This window comes from Choristoneura fumiferana, chromosome 23, assembly GCF_025370935.1.
Source record: "Choristoneura fumiferana chromosome 23, NRCan_CFum_1, whole genome shotgun sequence".
Classification (NCBI taxonomy): Eukaryota; Metazoa; Arthropoda; class Insecta; order Lepidoptera; family Tortricidae; genus Choristoneura; species Choristoneura fumiferana.
Genome location: NC_133494.1, coordinates 7,317,749 through 7,344,417, shown reverse-complemented (window position 1 = coordinate 7,344,417; position 26,669 = coordinate 7,317,749). Strand labels below are relative to the sequence as shown.

The 26,669-nt window shown below is 36.2% G+C and overlaps 1 protein-coding gene across 1 annotated transcript; it reads right to left on the bottom strand.

Annotated features, from left to right (window-relative positions):
- Positions 1 to 413: 413 nt before the first annotated feature.
- On the bottom strand, positions 414 to 26,030 carry LOC141441047 (UPAR/Ly6 domain-containing protein twit-like). Its single transcript, XM_074105673.1, has 3 exons — positions 25,857 to 26,030; positions 6,346 to 6,528; positions 414 to 1,739 (listed from the first exon to the last, which is right to left on the bottom strand). The coding sequence occupies exons 1-3, from the start codon at positions 25,912 to 25,914 to the stop codon at positions 1,534 to 1,536; spliced, it is 447 nt and encodes a 148-aa protein (XP_073961774.1). The 5' UTR covers positions 25,915 to 26,030; the 3' UTR covers positions 414 to 1,533.
- Positions 26,031 to 26,669: the final 639 nt, after the last annotated feature.

The following is a 26,669-nucleotide window of genomic DNA, read 5'->3' as shown; positions in this document are numbered from 1 at the left end:
GCTGTTACGGTGACGACTTTTCGGGGACACCGATTTACAAAATAAAACTAGTGAAACTAGTCGAAACCAACTTAAGTACCTTACTTTGAAGTGAGGGATATCTAGAGGCACACGTACTATCCATACAATACCATACATTTGTACCTAACTAATATTCTAAATGCGATACCTGTCTGTCTGTTTTGTCACTTCACGCTTAAACCGCTGAACCGATTTAGATGACATTTGCTAGTTATGGGGTTACTTACGTAGATGGGCATAGTTTTATTCCTGCAATTAGCATAGTTCCTGCGGAATAACTAAACAATAATTCGCGAAGTTCCGTGCTTCAACTTGTACTTACTTGATAAGTAGTCAAGTCTAAAAGGAATGTTTGACTCAAATTGCAAAGGGAATAAAATAAAACGCACGTGTTAGTGTTCAACTTTATTACTGTTAGCACCTTTTTCAAATTAGTCACAGTTTTCGTTTGATGGTAAATGGTAACATTATTAAATAAATTTAATATCAGCAAGCTTACAAATTGTCATGTCTAAGGCACACATTTTGCGGTTCTGATTTATAAATAGGCACTCTTATATTAATTAACAATAATTAATTTTCAAAATATCCCAAGTTAGTAAGTAATTACACATAGAATTATGAAGTTTTAACACAATATTTACAACTAAATCATAAAATAACTGTTCTATAGAGTCATTGAAGAATTTTGTGAGAAGGATGGTTGAAATGTGATAGATAAGAATAGATAATATAGAAATACCTAGTTAGATTGTTGGGAAGTTACATTACTTTAATCAACAAAATTGAGATACACTGTAAGTTAAGAGTCACTAGTCTACAATAGTCAATCTTAAGATACTATTATACATAAATCAAACACTTAACTCGTACTTCTCAAGCAGTGTTAATAATAATCAAACGCCGTTTTTTGCACAAACAGAGCCTTTTATTAGACATTTTTTTATATGTAAGTGCGATAAACTAATGATATTTAAATATTATTATGTAAAGGTTCTACCTCCGAAGGTCAAGTTTTGTACTTTATTTTTGGATACTAAAGTTGCTAAGTAAATGCGGTGGGTATCTTAATTGGTTCCTTTACTTGTGCAATAAAATAGATAATACCTACATAGATTTTGCAGGCATTTTTATTTAGTACTTCTTAGACTTATCTGCTACGTAAAATTATAAAAAGTAGGTATTCTGTGACCCATAAACACTTAACTATATTGTGTGTATTATTTGGTTTTGTCGAAATCCAATTTACAATTACGTAAGTCGATATTTAGTTTTTACGATGTTTCGACATTTCAATATTCAATGTTCAGAGGATACTTAGTCAATGAACGTAGGCCTGTATTAACTGAACTCTTCAGTCAATAGGTATCTCATATGAATGTTTATATAAGTAGTACGTATTACTACATGTTACCCAATCAGATTAAAATCATCGGAAACACCATTCGCATGAAGCCTGTAAAAAACCGACCGTGTTTTAAAACTAATTATTGTACTATAGTACAGTTACGTTTACTTAAACAATAAAAGTGCCAATGGCGCCAGCAGCAGTGCGATCGTTTTGCCAACAGCCCCAGCACCGTTGCAGCCGTCGTAGTCACAAGTCTCGCAGAAGGAAGTGATTTCGTTCGGGCCATTGGATGTGCTTGGGCAGGAAGTGGAATAGTCGTCAGCGCGTTTCCAAGTGCAGCCTCGGGAGATCACCAATTCTCCGTTGACTGTAAACAATTAAAAGCGAATGTTACTTGTTTTTTTAGCAACTAGCTTTTGCCCGCGGCTTCGCCCGCGTGGAATTCGGTTATGCGCGCACTGTTCCCTCGGGAATTGTGCATTTTTCCGGGATATAAAGTAGCCTATGTCACTCTCTGGCCCCTAAACTATCTCTATACCAAAAATCACGTCAATCCGTCGCTCCTTTTCGACGTGAAAGACGGACAAACATACACTGCACAAACATACAAACACACAATCACACACACTTTCGCATTTATAATATTAAGTATGGATATATGTGCTTAACTAAATCTAAGATTTCATTTAATGTAAATGGTTTTTACCCACCAGCCGGAAATCTTAATCTCTTGCATATAAGCCAATAGTGGCTGTTGCATTGGAAAGGCAAGAAATGATAGAACACAAGATATTTTATCGAACCCTACCGTAAAACGTGCAATGTCATCTCCTTAAGTAAGTTGATAAAGGACCTTACTTTAATTCTAAAAAATATGTTTTGACTTTTGAGTTTTTGAGGTAGCGATGTAGTGACAGTTTCAGTTAAGAGTTCAAATTAAATGGACAACGCGTCTATAGCACAGTAGGCATCTATACGAGTAGAATCATGACATGAATGAGAAAATTGTACCTAGTATCTACGCGTATGGGAAGTGAAAGGAAAGCAGCGTGTGAGCGTTATCTCACTTTGGTTTAAAATAGATTGGAGTGAAGACAAAGTTCAGCGTCCGACCATTACCTAATATAGATGAGGAAATTTATCGACTGGTGCATGTTCTAAACCGACTGATGCAAGTGCAATGTCATGCCCAAAAATAACTCTAAGTTGTTGTGCTATTACGTATTTAACCCTTAAATTGGCACTGTGCATCACCGTGTACGTTAGTTAATAAAAAATCCTACCATCAATATATATATTTTTGAAACTTTTATGACTAAAAACTACTAAATAATTTTATGATGAATGGTTGAAAAAATATGTGACATGGCAATAATTTCAAATTAACGTCAGTGTCAAAAATAAGTTCAACGCGGTGTCGCATTCTAGTACCTAGGGAAAGTTTTATTAAAAAAATTCAACTTTTTTCTATGCAAGTTATGCTTATTATGTTTTGTGTTTTATGAGAAAATGCTAAAGTATACGAACAATTGGTTCTTTTGTGTACATTCAGCATGATAACAACGATAATCACTGTTAAATTAGAATGTACACCACGGTTACCGTCGCCAAGTTTGTGAAGAAGTACTTACATTCAACTACGGTAACCACCATGTACGTTGCCAACTACTAGGTGTATTAACTTCGGTAACCACGGTGTACATTACCAAGTTCCCTGTACATTTTTTTGATTTCAAATTAACGATTTTACGTCCCCTTGTTTATTTTAAATCTTTTTAAACAGTATGCTTTTCTTTCTTTGTCTGCAGTGCTTAACATAAAGTCGACCGCATAAGATTTTAGCTTTAATTCCCGAAGAAAATGCATGTTATGATTGTGGCTCTAATCCGGACGAAGAAATTAAACCGCACGCACCGCCACAATTCGATTCTGATGATAGCTCTGATGCACCTTCTCTAAACTCTTCTTTGGAACGTTTAAATTTGCTATACTGCTTATTGGATGAGCATGAGGTTGATAAATATAATATATGTATATCCAAAACCGATTGAATTCTGAAAGCATGCACGATGCTTCTTTCACCCATTAGAGAAAAAGTTCTGCCCTGGCCATCCACAGTTAATTATTATGATGCTTTGCCCACATTAAACTCTATGCAATCCATAGCCACGCCATCTACACTTGAGCGCGTTTCGAACTCAACCAGAACTCATCTTCAGAGCAACTCATATATGCCCCTTTTTTTCGCTGTTAGAAAAACGAAAACACGAAATTGCTTTCGACAGTTCCACACTATATTTGATTTGGATAGGTACGAGTAAACTAAATGTAAACAAACTTCAGTTGCTAGATTTGTCACATTCAAGGATTTAAACATTTTACTTGTCTATCATTGTAATACTAACAAGACTAGTGTATTTCAATACAGATAGTATGTTTAGATAGTTTAATGGGGAAATTTCAATATTTAAGACACCAATTGACGGTGTTTTGTTTACATTTAGTTAAAATACCTATACCAAATATACCAAAACCAAGTATAAATGATGTTTTTTTTAAATAATTTAGGTTTTTTTTTGTATAAAAGTTTACTGCCTGATTGGCAGCGGTAACCAGCGTGTACACAAAATAATGTTACTTTGTTCTTATAGAATTGGCAACGTGCATGGTGATGTACATAGATTTTCTGAAAAACCAATAATGCTAGATTTTTTTTTTATTTTTCTGTAGACCCTAAGACGGTATTAAATAAAGGTATGATACTGTATCACTTGTTTTTGTATTTTTTTACTCTTGCCAATTTAAGGGTTAACTCAAGGTCGGTCAGATAATAAAACGACGGATTGTTCCTCTGAAATGCATGTGGGTGCACGATTAATACGTAAAAGTGTTATTCCAGGTCTCCAGCTATCCAAATTTCATTAAAAGACGAGACATTGTGTTGCTTGCAAGCCTAGAAAGGAAAGTTAGAATAGAATAGGTAGGTACTTTGTCGATTTTGAGGTCGTAGGCTGCTGATGATTGAATTGTTTTGCCAAAGTGCAAAGATAACCCATTTTATGAATTCCTGTGTTTTGCATTGGCCACCATGATGGCTTCATATAAACATTTATTACAAAAATATGTTTAGATTGAAAAATTGAGTAGAGCAGAGATAGAGAAAGATGGATTTTATTACTATCGCAACACTATGATATGATTATAATATAAACATGACAAATTGTTTTGAAGTAGGTAAGTACCTAATACACGGTACAGGGAAAAAATAGGTAATTTGCTTGTCTTTACTGGCATAAAAACTACTAACAATTTATTACAAAAACAATAACATGCACGTGATACCTATAACAAGGTCATATAGGTAACTTGAGCAGGTTGTGAATCACCGTGACAAGAGGATCACGTATTTAAAACCTTGTCTCATATGAGTTTTCCCAAGGACTAGGAAGCTGCGAAACATGGCACTTCTAACTTAAGAATGCTTATATACTTGCGTTCAAGAAGGTAGGTACAAACTTGCACGCGGTTAGCATAATTAGAGTCGATTAGAGAACACAATAGAATGGATGTATAACAACTCGTACACGGCGTGGGTAATTGGTAGGTTTTGTTTATGGTTGACATTGAGAAAAGCGTACTCATTCGAGATACAATGTGAATCAAGAAGGCTTATACGAGAGGCTACTTATACGAATGTGTAATGCGATATGCGATACTTGCGGTAGTGTAGCTTCACGTTTATGTTACCATTTTAATTTTATGGATAGTAACTAATAAAATAGATAAAACTAATAAAATGGATAGTAGCTAATTGTGACCGGTAAAGTGGATGGGAAGAGGCCTCGTGGTCGCAGTCCAATGCGTTGGTCTGACCAGATTCGCACCGCTCTTGACTCTACAGTTCATAACGCCTTCCTCACCGCCAGAGACAGAAATGTACCTATATGGAAAAAGTTCGTGCGAGAGAAAATGATTCAGAAGGGTGGTCACGACCCTCATTACTGAGGTATACGACATAAGGAGGAGGTAACTAATAAAATATCCTGGTTAAGGACATGGCATGTTTATTTAGGAAGGTAGAGTCGTGCTCCTAAATAGCTTAAAATTTACCAAAATACTATTTTTACACATTTCCAACTATTATCTGTCTCAACTACATTGTTGTTTATGTGACAAAGTTGTGGGTTAAGCTAGCTTTGAGTTTGACTGTTCATAATAATTAAAATTCGTCTAAGTATCTAGGAGTGCTGGACACAGCGCAACAAATTAGGTAAGTATTAGGTAGTTGGTTCTCGAGACGTGATCATTATCCTACACAACTCTGCAGTTGTAGATATGATATACCTAGTATACAAGTGATTTGTGTAGATCTATATGGTGTTTGCGTACCTACACCTACCTATGGAATTATTTCTGGAAAATGACATTGCATTGCGCAAATAATCTCGTTATAAAGTGCTTAGCACATAGTTTCTTAAAACATTCGCTCAAGTGATCAATCGGTTGATTAACTAGTTAAATCGTAATATCAAGCCTCTTGGCCCTTCAAGGGTATACAGATGAGTCAGGACCTTGAATAGGTACTTATGGCCGCAGGGAATCCTCCAGCAAGGGCACAACACTGTAAAGTTTAAATTACTTTCCGTCACGATACATTATTTGTTTACGATTACGTACTTTTGCTTCAAATATCAAATAGAACAGTTGTGTAACTATTCAGCAATTGAAGGAGTTAATTTGTATTAGTAGAGAAGTTATGCGTTGCATAAATATTTCCAAAGTATCTTCTAACTAAGTATAGTACGTTACTCGAGCACAGTAAACATAAGGCTGGTTTGCTTTAAATTAAGTTTAAATCAGATGATCTGCTGCCGCTGTGTCTCATAAATCAGTATCTAATAGGGTCCCGCTGGCACCCTTTGAGTATCGGAACCCTAAAAAACTAACTCTAAAGCTCTAACAATAACACTTACTGTACTTCGTCTGCTTCTTGCAAGCAGACTTTGACGAGGTGAGGTATGGGTAGGTGGCGCCAGTGTTGGCATCGCAGTTGGACAACTGAAGCAGGTACGAGTTGTCATTGCGGCCGGCCAAGAAAGGGTCCGCGCAGTTGTGGTTCAGGTCCGAAGAACACGACCAGCAACGGACTGATTCACCTGGAAAATAAAAGGGGAATATTGGTAGAGATGTCGAATTTGACTGGCATTTGTACCCTGCCGTAAAAACTCAAACACCGTAAGCAGAAATTTGTTCCGTAAAAAGCACCTAAGGGCCTTTATGGGATAGTGGGCACCAGCGCTTCTACGATGGCGTAGCCTTACCTAGGTCCCCAAATTTTTGTTTACGGCCGAGGCTGCACTACGGCTAAACCGCCGTGGTTTTTAACCGCGTGACTTTTTTATACAAGTAAACTTAAAACCTCCAGAGCGGTCGCTTACCTAATCTAAGTTTGTACACTATACATTAGTCTAGTCAAGCAGTTCACCCCGATAGAAAATACTATACAATTTTACAATAGAAAAAAGCAAAGGAATTATAATATGTATAAATAAATATCATGGGACACTTGTCACCAATAAAATTTACCTAGTCTCAAACTAAGCAAAGCTTGTACTATGGGTACTAGGCAACAGATAAACACTTATATAGATAAATATAAATACATACTTAAATACATATTTAACATCCAAGACCCGGGAACAAACATTCGTTTTATCCATACAAATATCTGCCCCGGCCGCCGGGAATCGAACCCAATCGAAGTCAGGTTCTCTAACCACTCCGGACGTCACGCCACTAAGACATCCAGTCGTCTCAAGAGACTGTATTATTTTGTTCTTTGCATGTACAAGAGTGAAAAATGATTTTGCGCTTACAAAATATTTCTGATAAAGCGATGTATTTTAGGTCAAAACTCAATCGAAATCCAAAACAGGTTGTTATCGAATCGTAAGTTCAACTATGATCAAATGCTCGTAAATATTACAAATTGGCAGATAGCGGGTTCATCAAATATTAATATCATGTAACCTATTTAGTTTAATTATTCATATCACAATCATATTAAGTATTAATATGTATTATCTTCTTGTGGCATGAATCCCAAACCTCTACCTACACGTTATCATAAAAAAGTCTTAACATTTCTATAAGTGTTGTTACTTAAAAGAAAGCAAAAACTATACTGAAGAAACTTCTAACCGAAAATCCTGAAAAATTGTACTTTACCCTATCTTTCTCTCGCCACAAGTGCCACAACACATTTCATAATTAAGTTATAATCTATCAAGAAACCGTTAAGAGTGTTTAATGCGTCGAATAAACGGAGTAGCTACCTAAGTACACAAACATAATATTCCTGACCGGCAGTTGGGTAAAAAAGGTTTCGAGGTTCCACATCCGCAGCAACTTTTCCAGAAAATAAACAAATTATATCTGATTACCTTACAAAAGCTCAATCTGACTCAAATGCTGTCAACTGGTAGCACTTAGGTACTTTGTTAGGAACGGTAATGGCAGTTATTACGGTAACAATGGGAAACATTTTCCATTCCAACTGTTTTTATCGATGCACGGTACAAAAGTAACGTGATAAATTGATGTGTTATGCCTAGTTTCCGAGTTATCATCGCGTGACCTAAGCGCCCTTAAATAAGATAGCTTCTCATTCTGTGAACTGTATGTTCACAGTATATTGTAGGTACATAGTACTTACCTAGTGCTCATTGTCGTAGGTATTAGCGGCAACGGAAACAATAAACAAGAATTTTCATGTGCATCACATCATTAATCTTAATAACTGCCACAAGAATAACCCACTTAACGTTATTGTTTTACTAAAAATTAAATTTTTAATAAAATATTAATTTATATTTAATTTTTATTCTTTTAGGAAAAAAATAAGAACGTATAAGCTTTATCAACTGAAGCACTCAGAATCACTAACGTTCGAATAGGATGAGGATGGAAAGAGATGAATGCGATTGCGAGTGTCCGCACGATATCAGAGGATCTGGGTACTGGTTTTTAAAATCACGTCTTTGAAAATATCGTTCCAAATTAGTAAAAAACTTTGTAGTTATTGTTACTAAATGACAGCTCAATTTTTGTACAAACTTAGAAAACTTCAAGTCGATAACCGTTAATTTTTTTTAATCATTTGAAGGCTTTACTAAAGTCATTAGAAGCGAAAATCGCAACGATAACTTGAAAATTAATTTGGTTAGTTCGACTAACATGGCCAGTTGCGTTCAACCTTCAGCACCGTACAACAAAAAATCTTATTAAATGTACCGCAAGGCCCTTGCATTCAAAGGTTTTTACTTGGCAGCACTCCGTCACGGAACCTAGGAAATGACAATGGATTCTGACGTGAAACCGTTGAGGCATGTCATTTTTCATATCAGTGAATTTTCTACAAAAAGTAAATCGTGATTTTCGATTAGGTATTTGAAGGTAAAGCTATAATTATAAGATGACAGCTATGATGAGATATGTACCTACCTATATTTTTAAAACTTAACCTGAGTGAGAGTGGAGAGTTCAAAAGATGCAGATTTTGAAACCGGTAATTAAAAATACATAATATGTAGGGTAATGGGTCCCGTCCAGATGCTCTCGGGTGTATGTAGCTCTATAAATATGGTACCTCGCGCGTTACCCTCGCGCGCAAAACGCTCCGTCTGGACAGGGTCTAAGATGCAGAACGCTTGCCAAATTAATGCCCATTCACCCTTGATTTGAAGACGGCCGAATTGCAGGCGCTCAGTACCACTACCATGAGTTTACAGTGACTTATTTGTATGGAGAATTGTACAGCCTCTACAAATAATTTACGCCGCCGCTATCAAAGTGCGGTCACTGTAAACTCAATGGTAGTGGTACAGGGAACGCAGATATGTAGTCAAGGAAACCAGGCAGGCATCTGACTGTAAAAGTTACGATGTGTCCACATAAATACGGTATTTTGTATATGTTTTATAAATTAAAACTACACAATGCCTGTTATTGAATAGAAAAACAATTTTTAAGCTACCTTTACAAATAACAAAGTTATAAAGGTTTGAAATTCAAGATTGGGCAGAGAAAGACATACTGGCATGTGACGTCACACGCCAGTAAGTACCGCCATACTTGCTGCATAGATAGAGAAAAGCGTTTGAGAAAGAGAGGTATATAGATTTTTCAAAAAATCACTTTAAATCCAATTTTCAACCGATTTAAGTTTTCTCTTCGCTAAACACTATCTGTATATCTATATTTTCATATATGGCAAAATCAGGAGTTGTCAAATACCGCATTACAACAAGTAGGTACTTAGATTGCTTCCCTTCCCTTTAATTACACTTTTATTCGTCGTGTCATGGTTCATTAAAGTTCAGTTACGTAAGCAGGTAATGGGTATCTGTATAATAATGATTCATGGTTGCAGTTAGCGACTTTTTATATAGATAGGTATGCGGTATGAAGTCCTTTAAGTCGATTCTAAAATACAGCTGAAAATACTGTTTGAAAATGTTAGTGTTTTGAATTTGCAATACGAGTAGAGTAGCCAAAAATTGTAACTCGACGTCCTAATAGCCAAATGGTTAGAGAGCCTAGCTGATTTAAAAGTTTGAGGTCCTGTCTTTGATCCACGGTCGGGCTGATATTTTATATGAATAAAACAAATGTTTGTTTTTGAGCATCGGACGCTTACTATGTATTTATAAGTACGTATTTATCTATTTAAAGCAGCGTTTCCACCAATAATATACGAGGATGTGTTGTGAGGAATGTGTTTTTCATTAACCAATAGAAACACTTAATTTACACATCCTAGCACAGCACATCTCTGGTGGAAACGCTGCTTAAGTACCTATGTTTATCCGTTGCCTAGTTCTAGCGAATTATCCACTGATTCGTATATTTGTATAAGAAGGTCAGGAAACTACGAATAATAGAATGTAAATAAGTTTATTAAAATAAATTCTAAAACATGACAAAGCCCCGAGAAAACCTCATAGGAGACAGTGACAGGGCTGTTCATTATACAAAAATACGACAGCCCATAGACTGTACTGGTGGCCAGCGTTAGGTACGTTCAATACCCCCATAACGTGGACATCATCAGTTCTGACGAACTGGTACAGCAACCTATATCACACCAAGTTGGCTCGTAAATAGTTGATGTTTTGTGCAACCAAGAGGCTTGGTAAAAACATCAGCTACCATCACATATGTAGGAATGTACAAAATCTGAACATTGAAGCGGTCTATCATATCCCTAACATAGTGATATCGAACTTTGATGTGTTTGCTACTCTTGTGATGAACGTGGTTAATAGCAAGCTGCATAGCAGACTGATTGTCACAATACAGCACTATTTTACAGCAACGCAACATTAAAAGCTCCAAGAGTGCTTGGAGGAACACCGCTTCCCTACTAGCCTCACTTAGGCTAATATACTCCGCCGTGTAATTTAATTCTTTTTTTTTCAAGTTTTTATTGTGCTTCCAAAAAGATGAGTTAGGTACATTTTACTGATATGTACCGTAATTTTCTAAATTTTACTAATTGTTTCTTTTGGTGCTAAAATTAGGACTTTTTAGAATGGTTGAATAATTTTTAAAATTATGTGGTAACAATAAACGTGTGTCCGTCCGTACGCTGTTTTCTTAAATAATTATTTTCTAGAAAATTCCGTCACAATTATAGAGAGCATTGTGTCATGCTGATGTTCATAATATTTAATAACGGATGAAAATAATTATGTTTGTTTCATTTCACACTTTAAGATCGCAATCAACGCGTTTAAACAGTTTAATCACAACATGACTAAAGAAGATAATACAATGTCACACTTCCAGCAAATCATGGTAAGTAGGTACTTAGCTTTTGCCGAACTAAGTGTTAGTAAGTACATTGAAATATAAATAGACTTGATGCAGTAACTAACACATTGCTGTTTACATTGACCGATTTAGCAAAGCCTTTTTCGTATAAAATGTTGATAAAATGCAGAGAATAAGATAAAATCCAACTTTATGGCAGCTGCGCTATAATTTGTTGAGACTTTGTATCATTTAAATACAAAAAAAGTTCGTAAAGGCCAAATTTTTCCTACTTCATTTCAATTCAATTATGGTTGATAATAAAAACCAAGTGATTCAGTTTACTTCAAAAGTTTAAATAACAAAGTTATTATAAGAAAAATGCTGAGGAGTAATTCAAATTTTATATCATAGTCGTCGCAGGATTATATTTACAACAACATTATCTAATAATATTATAACAGAAGAGCAACGAAACCTTTTAATTCATAAAAATAATATTAGGCGTCTCGACGGCCAGTAGCAATTTTAGGGTTACAGGACAAAAAGTTTTTATGTCACAAACACGTACCATAAACATCAAACTAATACATAATACAAGTTTGGATCAATCCTAAAGCAACATCATTAAGTCGGCGTTTCCCAATATTTGAACTATTTTGAACACACCTCAGGTGCTAAATCTCTGTCAGAACGTTTAGCGCCATGCTTTTATGGTACTGCTCCCCCACGACCTGCTAAAATCAGGTCACGAGGTCACAATAGTCATTCAATTTCCTTACCTGTCCTTTGTATCTTTTGACAGTAGCGTAAGGTTCCATTATATGAAGACTAAATAAAACATATTGTGGTTTATCTTTAAAGGACAAGTTTGAAAATACAAATATAATAGAATCAATTTGGAAGGCACTTAATTATAATTACTATTGCGTGACCACGTTAACACCGGCTTCAATTGTTTAATTTACACTGGATTAATGTAAAGCTGAACTGTTTGCAGCTATAGATAGGTGCTTACATACTCTACTTTTAGTTTTGTATGTTTAAATCAGAAAAAACAAATACGATAATTTTCCTCCTTTATAGTAGACACCTTATATAACTGCCTTCTAGAAGATTTTAGAATCACGTATGTTTTTTTGCGAAGGTAAAATAGTAACACAAACATTAAATTACATGTGCCTTTACAAATAGCCCAATTCTGATGAACTCATGCAAACTAGATAATTATAGGTTGACATTGACATGCTGGGTACGTGGGAAATATTTTAGACGAAGGGATTTTGTAAGACTTTATGCAACTCTTACAAATTTGCTCAACCGTAGTGTAAATGAAATGAATGAAATGAAACCGGTTTAGCGCAGTCGCAAGAAGGCACTTGTACCGACGGAATTTCTTAGTCATTTCGATCACGCTTTGTTAGTTCAGCTTTATTTTTTAGCACAATAACACAATTAATTTAAGTATATTTTATTACCGACTCGTACACGTATACCTAGTGCCATCCACGAAGACGCGTGATTTTGTCAAAATTAGACATTAATGACATTGTAATAAGAACCACGGCACGCATCATCGTGAATGACTCCACCTATACCGTGTAACTTAGTCGTGGTGGCCTAGTGGTTTGCTTTTATGGCCTCTCAAGCAGAGGGTCGTGGGTTCGTGGGTTCGAACACAGGCTCGCATTGGTGAGTTTTTCGGACTATATTGTGCGAAATTACATTTGAAATTTACCATCAGGTTAATGGTTGAGAAAAACATCGCGAGTTAACCTACACGCATCTGGGAAGAAATTTAATGGTGTGTGTGTGTGTGAAGTTTCAAATCCGCACTGGACCCGTGGGAATACGGCCCAAGATCTCTATTTTGAGAGGAGGCCTGTGCCCTGCAGTGGAACGTATATTTATTACTTAGGCGAGGTCACTGCTTACTTAGGTACCATGTTGTATTAGGTGTATGTTTATTTAAGAGAATGTGGAAATTAACAATATTAGCACGCATAGCGGTGAATCACGTGAATACCTATTATATATTGTGCATACAAGTAGTCTAAGGCTATTTAATTTTTGGTAGTTACATAAGACCAAGTTTAGCAATAAATAGGCAAGGCACTAGTATTTTTTAAGCCCCCGACACAAAAAGTTTTTTTTTACGGTATAGGGGGCAAACGAGCAAACGGATCGCCTGATGGTAAACAATTACCGTCGCCCATGGACACCTGCAACACCAGAAGAGTCACAAGTGCGTTCCCAGCCTTTTAGGTAGGAGCACGCTCTTTTTTTGAAATTTCTGGAAAAACGCGCAGTAGAAGACTGCCAACGATCTATATGGTGAGGATGGAAGTGTATGTATGTATGTATAATGTAAATACTTTATTGTACATAAAACACAAAAATAATACAAAAACAAAAAAACAAAACAAAAGAGTACAAAGGCGAACTTATCCCTAAAAGGGATCTTTTCAAGCTAGCCTAAACAGGAAAGGGAAACTTAAAGATGAAGTGAAGTGTTGTCGCGTAAGGCGGTGGCGGAAGTATGCGGCAGGAATCAACCCGAATAACTCCTCGGAGCACTCCCCGTTGTACATGCGATAGAGGATGCACAGTGAAGCTATATCTCAACGCAGCGCCAAGGATGACTCCGTCGATCACAAATTCGTTGGCAACCGACTATTCGAGTCGCTCTACGTTGTATGCGGTCCAGAGGGAGAAGCTGGTACTGGGGAGCCCCTGCCCACAGATGAGAGCAGTATTCCATATGTGGGTGGATGTGTGAAGGCGGTGGGCCAAAATGGTGTTATAAGTTTGACTCCAATGTCTGCCTGTCTGTAAAATCGTAGTTCTCAGAAGGATGGACTTATTTCGATGCGGTTTTCCTTACGTTGGCTCTTAGCTAAGTTTGATAAATCGGTTTAGCCGTTTTTGAGAGATTGCACTTTAAAATGACAATGTCGGCTGTTTTTCAACTTTTCCCACGGATTCCTAATAGTATTCACATCGATTTTGATATTGCCAATATGTTCACCAAATAAAGTGGATAGCATTGTGCTACACCGCACCATTAATCACTGACAATCATTATTTACAAAAATGGGAACAATCGGTACTACCTATTTTGTAGTACGACTACCATTGGCAGCAACGCGGGCTTGAATTCTGCAAACTGCCAAAACTACCAATGTACCTAGAATCCATGAGATCAGCGTACCAAGTTATTTTTGTAACAATCTGTCACCTTTAGTCAGTCCAAAATAATGATGCTGTCGCTAATTTTATCGACATTGTTATTATAAATTATAAGCATTCAATATTTTAGACTATCGCGGTCATCTCATTATCTAATTTTATGAAATAAATACGGGTTTTGTTCCGCGTACCTTGATTTTAACGAAGCTCGATATTTCGTCACAGTTGTGCGCCATGATCGCGAGACGACTACTTCGCTTCGTTAAAAATTATGTGTTTAATTCATACATATAAAATTATAAGTGTTGTTCTGAGAAAAGCTTAGTACTTACCTGTTTTTTGTAAATCTCGGTTTAGGTACGAGCTGAATTATAAATTATAATTTACAGCGAAGTAACATTTGTTTATGATTAAAAACAAAATACTTTTCTTAAATTTTGTTGCCAGCTTAGCTATAAAAATCGGTGATACTAAACTGTATTAAGTTTTCTTTGAAAGAAAGATAGAAAGCATTGTAAAATACCTACCGATTGTCGAATGGAGACGCCGAAGTACACCGACCGGACAGACACGGAAACAACTGATTCCTATAAAGCAACGCTACATAAAAATAGAACTGCTGACAGCTCTATAAATACATAAAAATATGTCAATACTTGTTATATGTGAGGGGAAGCTTCGGCCTTTTTATATCATTTAAGTAACGAGACACAAAGGACCAATTTGTTGCCTTCCGGTTCACGTCCTTAATAGAACTTAATTCCTGATTAAAATCAAATCACGGCCGTTTATGCCTTTAGAAAAAGATATCTACATTGTTTTTATTTTAAAAGCAATCGAGGCCTTATTGTCTAACATACTAGGAATCGCAATAATTTTCACCACTTCTTTCTGTCACACGGTATAAGGCAAGGGTACAAAGAGATGGTGAATACGATCGTAAACGTCAGCGCATTAGACAATATGGCCTCATGTCTTGCTTTAACTGCTTCATCTATTTTTATTCTTGGTCCTTCTACCGCAATCTGTTTAATGAAAGCTTGATGATAGATTAAGTACCTACATGTTCAATCTACTAGTTTATAGGTAGGTAGTGAATGGAGGTGAGCCATAAATTAAATAAGGAATTGCTAAATGATAGCGAATACCTTTATTGGTTTGTTTTTATCAAATTGGTATTTCAAGGAGACGGTTCTCGAGACTCAAATAAAATTTAAATATCTTGCTGTCATTTTCCTACTAAATAATCTCTGAAGAAACGTAGTATTTGTTCAAAACATAAAAGATTCCGTGGCCATATTAAAACTCATTATTCGAGCTAGAATATGTCGTTTTATAATTTTAATTTAATAATATGTAGTCTGTGGTGTAGTCCCTTGCGTGTAATTAAGTAATAAAGGCTCACTATGGGCGCAAGCCATCTGGTTTGTAAGTAGTTTAGACTCTAATAGATGACACATGTGTACGTGCATCGTAACGTAAGGGGATCCTGGGTTAAAATGTTTTAATTATATGTCAAGAGGTCACGGCTCAGTCTATGATCCACTTGCGGCTATTAAGTAGGTGTGCACCTAAACTGTCGTTGACAGTGACTAATCCTGAAATATAGACGACTGTAAACTGCGCAACGATATTATGTGGTATCAACGATGACGATGGTAATATGATGTCTTATAAATATTTTAAGAAATAAAAAATGAATGCTTGTATAATTAGATTATGATTTACCTACTACTAAAAATACTCCTGCAGTCATAAAAGTACGTTTATAAAAAATGGTATTGTTATAAACCTACCGCGCGTGTTGCTTTTTTATTTACCGATGACGACTTTTTTCACTGTTGCAATGCTTTATTATTAAGTAGTAGAAAATATTTTGTAAATTGTCATACGTGTTACAAAGTAATGTTACAATATACGTGGGAAATTTAACTTTATTAGAAAAAATCCCACCGAGCGTTGCATATTCACTTATTCCGCGATAAAAAGAGGGAAACAGCTTCAAAGCGTACCGTATAGTTTATTAATATAAATGAATGGTGTGATTCGCCACCATTCATTCATTCATTCGTGTCACAATGGCTGTTAACGTCTCTCAGTGGGGTCGTAGCTTTTTTATTGAATTTCATTCAAATTATGCGGGTCGCTCTATGTAGGTCGTATCATTCGATCAGTGATATATTATCTACTTTATGGTATTAGTAATTAAACTTTATTTGTATACGAAATGGAAACTCATCAATATGATGTCCTAGACCCAATTGCGAACAAGATTCGTACTAGGTTAACGATATTCTTATAATTATTATCTAATAATGGATAAAAGTGTTAAAGTTAAATAAAATTTGCATAATGATTGAGTTCAGTATTTGCTTTCAGTTTCCAATACATGTGTCATTTGGGCGTCGTCACGTCACATAAAATAAAATATACATTACCTAGAATTTTGTTATCTTATCGGTAAAGCAAGTGCAAGTTGTTTGTATGTAGGTCGAGAAACTGTGGAACCTTACTTTGCTCTTTCTTGCATTCAGACAGTATCTACTTAGCCAGAATATATTGACTGTAGGTAGTGCCACGAGAGTTGAAGTGAATATTACCTACACACAATGCTACATGAAGAACTGACTGCATAAAAGGAGAAAGAATTAAATGAATGAGTGAATGTCAAAATCCCTCTGTCATTACAAGACATGTTCTTGTGTGCGTGACCTCAACTCTGATGGCACTACCTATATCTATTTACTAATCGGTAATTAAATTATCTTGTTACCTATACGCGTATGGTCGATTACATCATCATCCCTATTTTTATGTAACTCCAAGAAAAATCATTAAGAAACCGGTTTGCCGGAAGTTGTAGCTGTAACCTTTATTTTTGTCTCAGTTAATTCATACATAAATAAACAGTTTACTACAGGACTTTATTACAATAGCAGGTTTATTCTGAGATATAAACTCATCAGAAAACTGCAGCGTATTCGTAAATGTAGACGCACTCTTTTCTTTTTTCGAATTCTGACCAAAGACTAGAGCGATGTGTTTTTTTTTTATTAAAGCCTATGTTCTGTAAGTATGTTAGTATATCTGTCTTACTCAGTCAGGTTCCCGAGCAGTTATATTAATGGTACAAAGTTTCTTGGGTAATTAGTACAGCTGATATCGGGTTATTTTGCGTCCGATGCACTTACAGCTTCCAACCTACGCGATGTGATGTTGTATAATCTTGTTGTAAAAATATAAATTTATTATATATATATATGCTATCAATACAAATAAATGCAAAGTATTAACAATACGGAGATAGATAAATTTTACTACTTTACTTTTCATTATGGCATGATGATGACATTGATGGAATTTTTTAAGGTTTGTTTTTTTTAAGTCCATAATTATAATAATGCATTTCGTTATGAGATCGTTTTGACTGCTGCGGAAATCTGATAAGCATTAGGTAGGAATGTGCCATTATAAATGAGTTATGAATCGAAGAGATAAAAATTAGAAAGTGACCTGAGACCGGGAGTCAAAATCACGGAAGTTACAGAAGCAATTAAAAAGCTATGTTTGAATTCGATGGACGACGCGTGTCTTGTGGCTAGAAATAATCTGAGCCAAAATAGTTGCAAAGCTTAAGAGAAGTCTCTTCGTTCCATTCTCCATACAAACGTAGTCCCGGTCTCATTTGAAAACTAGGCAACAGAAATAGATGAAATTTTGTAAGTATGAACTAGACGTTTTTACCTATGCCTGTGGTTTTTCAGATTTTCATATAAATGTGTAATATCAGAATTACAGGAGCTCAAAAGTCGACAAAAAAAGATGTTAACTTTGCACGAGAATTACAGACTAATAAAGCATTTTTCGAAAAATCGAAAAAAACCACAGAAATAGAAATTATAAAAAAATATCTTGATTGTAAAATATCATTGATTTCTGTGCTATACTTTTCGTATAATATGATGACAACGAAACCCAAAATTCAACCGCCCAAATCTTGAAAAGCCTACATACAGCTATCTCGATATAAATTACGGACGTTGTTGCGGAAGGCATGGGGGGGACGGCTGCGAGCGCTTATGTCACGATCGATAAAGACAGCAATATCCCAAACGAATACCTAACCGGCGCTAAAGCGCGGCCGGCAGGGAAACTTCTCTTAAGCTTTATACAAGAAATTAGAACAGCTGCATGCCTTTTTCCCATTAACAAAAAAAAACCGGCCAAGAGCGTGTCGGACACGCCCGAAATAGGGTTCCGTAGCCATTACGAAAAAATTAAGTAATATTTTTCTAAGGATTTCGTATTTTATACGGAATCTTCCCTAGTTTAGGTATATTTTATACCTTAGGCTGCTATTTACTCTTAAACTACTAATAATTCTCAAGCAAACTTAGCCATTATAGCTTTCCTTGAAAACGCATGGTTCCCTAATGGTTTTAAGAGACCTATCCAACGATACCCCACACTATAGGGTTGGGTGAGAAAAAAAAAATCACCCCCACTTTACCGACACTACTATGCCGACAAAATGGTACAATAAAAATTTCAAAAATATTTTTTTAGTGTATCTCCCATAGACGTAAAAAGGGGTTGATTTTTTTTAGTTTAAGGGTAAATAGCAGCCTAAGGTATAAAATATACCTAAACTTGGAAGATTCCGTATAAAACACGAAATTCTTAGAAAAATATTACTTATTTTTTTTCGTAATGGCTTCGGAACCCTATTTTGGGCGTGTCCGACACGCTCTTGGCCGGTTTTTTTAATATTAATTCTCATCCACGAATAATTGAGCCCGACAGATCTTTGAGGTTTTTTTTGCCGTCAAAGTTGTAAAAGTTCGTTGAACTTGAATTAAGTTTTAAAATGTGTACATATTGAGCAATTTAACCAACATAATGAAACTGTTCGTCATTGTCACCATTAAATGGTAATGGGCGGACACGGTAGAAAGCATGCCCTTCGTATGACGAAGCTACAATGGGAAAAGGGCCAAGCGGTGTCGAATAGAAATGCGATACTTTTAGTGAAAGTTATCTGTTGCACCTACTTGTATTCAATATTTGTAGCTGCTATGCCACGAGTTTTAAAATATTGACACGTTTAACACAATATTCGTGTTACTATTATGACAATTTCATAACCTAGATCTCAGACCAAATAAACACAGAATTCTGCGAGAGAAAAGGTAGACAAGGTAAAAGAGTAGGCATTTAATTTTACCATGAACAATTAACCGCTCACAAAAAACCATTTTTACTTTTTGTTAGCTCTGGGGCCTAACTTTTAATTTTTTGCGTTCTACAGTTTATTGATCAATTTTCGTTTCTAAATAAATCTTGGATGCGAAAAGTCAAACAAGGCGACATACCAAACATGCTTGAAGCCGGCTATGTGTCCAAATTTTGGCTAATTTTATAATTTTTGTCGCATAGAAAAATAGAAGATACGAGCACTATAAAGAGCTTACATACATACATACATACTATCTAATTAATCTTGTCCACTAGTCGAAACATTAACCTATTTGAACCGTAGTTTGTAGGAACACAATTTTGACTATCTTCGTACGTTATTCGAGTGACGTAATTTCAAATCGGTCCCTTGTATGTTTACTAAAACTACGCCTAGTTAATGGGGCCATAAATTGATTTAACACTAGACCTCTGTTCTTTTCATTGTCTTGACCTTTTAAATACTAATAAATACGTATAAGTACCCTATGTTATTAATATTACGCGTAGCTTGCTGTTTATCACATTTTCCATAGCGGCATTCCGAATCAATCGAAATACCTTATCAAGTTTTCTCTTTACACCATAGTAAGTATAGCCGAAGTCGAAGTTGATACGCGTATCTTTCTATTAATATTCCACAAGTTCTGCCTCGTCTGCTGCCGACTGCTCATTTGTGTGCCCAGCCCCTCTCCATTGCGTAGTGGTTATATAACTAAACCTTCTAACTGGTTATGGTGAAATCTTCGGTTCAATAACAGTACATACCATAATATAATCAGCATTTGATTTCATAGCGCGTTCCCTTGCGTTGCGGTTGTAAAGTTTAGTTCTCGCTATTGTTTTGCGCATGGTGGATGATTCAATGTAGCCTGTACGCTTACGGTTTCTTGAATGATTTTGTAAGTATGATTAATCAACGGAAATTTTTACCGTTGTTGATTAAGTGCATATAAATAATAATGGCAAGATTAAAGTAACGCCTGATTAAATAAATTGAACAGTTGAACATCATAAGCAGTACAGAAACCGAGGTAAATTTCATTTTTCCTCTGTGTATCTGTTTTCTGTATCGCTTACTATTTTTGGTGCACAATAAAGAGTCTTTGTATTGCATTGTATTGTAATTTTTTTTTGCCAAAGTAAGCAATAGACAGCCTAATCGCTTAGGATGAATCACTTTCCTTAAACTTTTACAATAGAACAAAGTAAGGAATAGATTTAGCAGGTAGTGCAACATACAATTCTCCAAATTATTTAAATGAAAACCGACTGCTAAGAACCTTATCTTCGGCTGGGATGGTATTAATTCTTGAAATTTCAAGTTTAGCGGAACGGTAACTGTACTCACATTCACAAAAAAAAACCTGCTATGAATAACGGAGGTCTGAGGTATAATAACAAAAATATTAAAATACTACATACAATCATTTTTGAAGTCGGTTAAAAACTTAACTTTATATAATGAATAAGTAAAAATTGAGATTTGTGTCTTTAATTTTCATACAAGAGAGCGCCACCCGTGGCAGATGTTGTGCCTACAGTCAGTGTCAATAACTCCCGTTTATCTACATGATGTAGTATGGACAGCAAATAAAGATAATATCAGCCATTATTCGCAAGCAGCTAAGAGGGTGCGAGGACACTTGGCCGGATATAATTTTTATTTAATAATTCCGTCTGTCACTTCTTAATACGATGATAAAGTCTCCCCAGATCCTCAGACTCCTTTAACTCATTACGTCTTGATGTTTTGAAATAGTAACTAAAGGCATAACGACTGTCTGTCGGAACGCTAAATCATCGTTTTACATCATGAACATTCATCATCATCATCATGTCAGCCGAAAGACGTCCACTGTTGGACGTAGGCCTCCCCCAAGGCACTCCATTCAGACCGGTCATGTACATTACGAGGCCGTAAAGCCAATAAGTTTATAGTGGTCAATCGAGTGCCGCAATGTAATGCAACTAGCACGATTTTTTTAAGGCCTAAACCGGGCTTTATATAGCTACGAACTGGACAGTAGTGGACACAGTTCATTGCGCGGCCGAGACTCTTGCTACACTGTAGTTACCTGGCAATACAGGCAATGAACAGTGAAAACTTAAAATTATCATTTATCTGACGCTGGCGGCCAGTTCGTTCCCATAATGTCGGTTTGGTAGTAAATTCATAATAAGCGGATGCAGGCTGGAATATTATGAATACTATCGGAGTGGAGAAGGAGATGATTGCTTCCGACATTTCTCTTCTCTCTATTCACCACTATTTTACGTTAAATACGAGTAGTTCAACAGGATATCCAATTAATGCCAAAATTTGTGAGTGTGTGTGTGAGTATTTGTATCGCATTCTTTCACACTAAAACAGGGACTATTTGGTATGTAGATATCTGAATCTCTTCAATAACACATACTTAGGATACTTTTTATTCCAATATTCCCTTGGAATCGGGATATATTCATGTAAAAACCCATCTGGATCTAAGTCTACAAACATGAAATTTTGCAGAGACGTTCTTCAAGTGACAACTTTTAACAGTTCCCTTGTGTACCTACTTGAATTCAAATGCCAGAGTTGTAACGGTTCACGCGTGATTTTTATTTTCTTTTCACTGGAGCACAGAACGAGTGACCGTTTTTTTTTTGGCTCGTATACCGAACTTATAAGATTGTCTTGTTAAAACGAATAGGTATTGGCAAACGTTGTTGCATAAAAAAGTTTGTGACATTTAAATTGCATTTTGTTTGGGAACACTCTAACTGATAGCCTTGCAATTTGACTCTATTGCATGCGAGAAAATTGACTAGGTATATTATGACTGATGAGAAATACTAATGCAATATTGTGTCGACATAAATATTGACCAATCTAAATGGGAATAAGGTTATGTAAACTTAAGTCGTTTTAATTTTGTTTACCTACACTATTAATTTCTTGTTATTTACTTTTCATTTAGCCGAAACACATGGTCAAATTGTATCTAATATGAGCAAATTTCAACATATTTTTGATACTTTTATATTTTAGATACACCTAGCGAACGCTTTATCTAGAAGTTTAATGTGCGGCTGCGGACCTATATCATCGTCGTCAGCTGGTAGAAGTCCACTATTGAACAAAAACCTCCCCCTTAGAACGCCAGAACGTTCGACAACTCGCCCCGGGCACGAGCAGGTTGCCCGCAACTCTTGCGATGTCGTCTGTCCACTTAATTAGTGGGAGGCTGCCAACGCTTCGTCTTCCAGTTCATGATCGCCACTCTAGGATCTTTTTCTTACAATGGTTATCTACTCTTCGAGCGATGTGGGCCGCCCATTGCCACTTCAACTTGCATATTCTTCGAGCTATGTGGGCCGCCCATTGCCACTTCAACTTGCATATTCTTCGAGCTATGTGGGCCACCCATTGCAACTTCAACTTGCATATTCTTCGAACTATGTGGGCCGCCCATTGCCACTTCAACTTGCATATTCTTCGAGCTATGTGGGCCGCCCATTGCCACTTCAACTTGCATATTCTTCGAGCTATGTGGGCCGCCCATTGCCACTTCAACTTGCATATTCTTCGAGCTATGTGGGCCACCCATTGCAACTTCAACTTGCATATTCTTCGAACTATGTGGGCCGCACATTGCCACTTCAACTTGCATATTCTTCGAGCTATGTGGGCCGTCCTTTGCCACTTCAACTTGCATATTCTTCGAGCTATGTGGGCCGCCCATTGCCAGTTCAACTTGCATGTTCTTCGAGCTATGTGGGCCACCCATTGCAACTTCAACTTGCATATTCTTCGAACTATGTGGGCCGCCCATTGCCACTTCAACTTGCATATTCTTCAAGCTATGCGGGCCGCCCATTGCCACTTCAACTTGCATATTCTTCGAGCTATGTGGCCCACTCATTGCCACTTCAACTTGCATATTCTTCGAGCTATGTTGGTGACTTTGGTTCATCGACAAAGTTCAGTTGCATAAAAAGACCTGGGCCAAATTTCATGCCACTAACATATAGGTTAATTTTAAAATTTTGGCCTAATCCCGTGAGAATATATAGATAAAATGTACCTAGCTTATATGTTACTCCAGTCTTTCAGCTATATATTATTATGTACTTAAAATACGTCTAGCCATTTTAGCATGAAAGAGCAATGAACACCTAAACGCACGCGCGTACAGTCAACGTCATAAATAAGTGATCACTTTTGTACCTTGTCACTATAACGTCATGTTTGAAAAGCCATACGAAATTGTGTAACGACTGAAAGCGACAAGGTACAGAAATAATCACTTATTTATGACGTTGACTGTACTAAAGTAAGCAAAACCTGTCATTTTTACTAAATTAGACGAGCTCGGTCCATTCAAAGTTGCTTTAAAATTAGTTCATAGTCGTAAAGGTAACGTGTCCAGATAATTGTTAATTCAATCTTGGTAGATAATAGATAATAATGCTAGCAGTACAATGGATGACGTGAACCAAGGTTTACCTTAGCCCCAATGGCGTGGATAATGGTGTACCTAGGTAACGCAGCATAATTAATAAATTACCAACTAATTAATTGGACTGAAGTAAATTCATTGTTAGTTTTTATAAGTTTTTATTTTTTACAAGTTTTTAATTACATACTCGATGTATATGCTTGTATGAGTCAAACATTGAAAATAAAATTTAAGCCATTTTCATTGAGCAGGGTGGGATCGACTTAAAATTTGCTATCTAAGTACTAACTGTCATGTTTTTTTATTAAAAATAAAATGAACACTTGTTTTACTATCCAAAGACCGTATTGTTTGTTTTTGCGTCTATTAAACTTTTTCTCCAATTTGTGTGTTTGGATCGTAAAGGTTATCTTTTTACGAGCTTTTAAGTATTTAAATTGTTTGTTTCTATGTTTATTAAATCTTGCAGGTCGACATTCAGCCACTTCTATTAATCGGATTGATTTAAAAAATAGTATAGATAACAATGACCAGTAGAACTAACAAAAAGTGGCATCAGCAAAAAAAACTTGGCATTTGTTAACTTAAAAAAATGGTTATTTAACTTAATTCACTATAAATCATGTCTGAGATACTTAATGCTGACTTCTTTGTCAAAAAATCTTTTTACATAAGTATAAGTTGAATAGACTTGAATTGTAAATTTAATCTCAAAGTCTTCGTCTAGCGTGACGTAACGTATTATTTAACTTGTTATCCAAAATAAACTAAATGTGTGAGTTCTATAATATAAACAACTAAGTATCACTAACTCGGACTTGCAGGGAACAGAGTTAATTGTATTACTCCGAGTTATGCTAAACCAGGGTTAAGTAGTGTCAAAATTTATTTTTAAAAGCAAAGCATACAACCTTAATATGGATTAATTGTGATAACAACGCTTACTTCCATATTCCGGTTTCCTGCTACAGTACACAATTACAAGTGTGTCTAATTGTACTACGTGCCTAACGCATAGGTTAGGTACGCAAGATGTTTGTTTCACTTTCTTTCATCGTGTTATAGCTAACATAACAGTGTAGCAACAAAATTGGTTAATCTGGTTCACGACCAAGCCCTTAAGGCAGAACTCATATACTAATGTATACATACTACACTTAATAAAAACATACCTAAACAAATGTTAAAGTCGCGGGTTCACAGTGGATGCAACCGAGGTAACTGGCGGTATATGGGGGAGGACCATTATCATCGTCATCATCCCAACTTATACCGGCTGGTGCTGGGCATAGGCTTTCCCTCAGAATGAGAGGGCTTGAGCCATAGTTCTCACGCGGGCCCAGTGCGGATTGGGAACTTTACACATACCTTTGAAATGCTTCGTAGATGTGCACAGGTTTGAAATATAAAATAAATAAATTTCAGGCTAAATTTTGAATATTATTTTTTAATACCGGATAAAAAATAATAATTTTAAGGACGACAACGTGAAGGTTCTTATTCGCAAATATTTAGATTTACGCAGACGCCCATAAACAAAACAACTAAATTAAAAAGTCTTATAGGATGTAACTAATAAACGTAAAACAAATACACATTTTGTAAGCAATATTTAACGAGGTAGTAGAATTTGTTCCAAATACTTTTTAACAACAACATTCAATTCAACGCATAACGTAGAACGTAGTAAGTAAAATAAACGGTACATACCTAAAAGGTAACAAGAGGTAGATAAACAATGACCTCAATGTAAACAAAGTTTACGTAATTTTTATTTTTAAACTAAAAAAAACGAAACCTACCTTCTCTAATGAATAAAGCCACCAAAAGCACTGGCACCAAAAGCGTGAGATTCGCCATCGCCACGTAAATTTTATTCAAAAACAAAACACAAACACGAATTCGAAATTCGGATCACTGAACGACGACTCGATTCGGTCGCGAGTGAATGACGAGTGCGCGGTGTTAGGCGACTAGGCGCGAATACGGTAGGTACATGCGATTAGAAGTACGTTAAGATTATGCTTGTGGCAGATTGAGAGACAGGTCACCTGTCTAATTTGCATATTAGTGCTGTGAATATTGTTTAACTGTAACAATAACAAATGTGGCGTTATCTGGGAAAAGGTACCTTGTTGTCGGTTCTAGTTTCCGAGATAATCGCGCTTGAAGTAAAATATCGAAAAAAAAAAATCTTTTTTCTATCTAAATTTTAATTTGACAGAGACATAAGTTTTTAAATCGATTTTTTATGAGTTAAAACATCCCTTAAAGTTTAGTAAGAAAGGTACCTTATTGTCGGTGCCGCTCTTGAATGCTTTCTGTGCGCTCGGTATCGGTTTGGAAGACGTGTCGGCCGTCGGTACTTTGTCGGCGCGTCATCATCATCATCCCAGCCTATACGTCCCACTGCTGGGCACAGGCCTCCTCTCAGCATGAGAGAGCTTGGGCAGTAGTTCCAATCCAGTCAGAGTCATGCGTTTAATTAGAGTAAGGTAAATCATCAATAACTGGCCACCATTAGGCGGTAGCCAGTTAGGGCCTTATCACACTAGCGATTTGCGGGCGAGTTGAAAGCGAGGCGAGCGCGTAGCGAGTTCGCTTCGAGCGCGTAA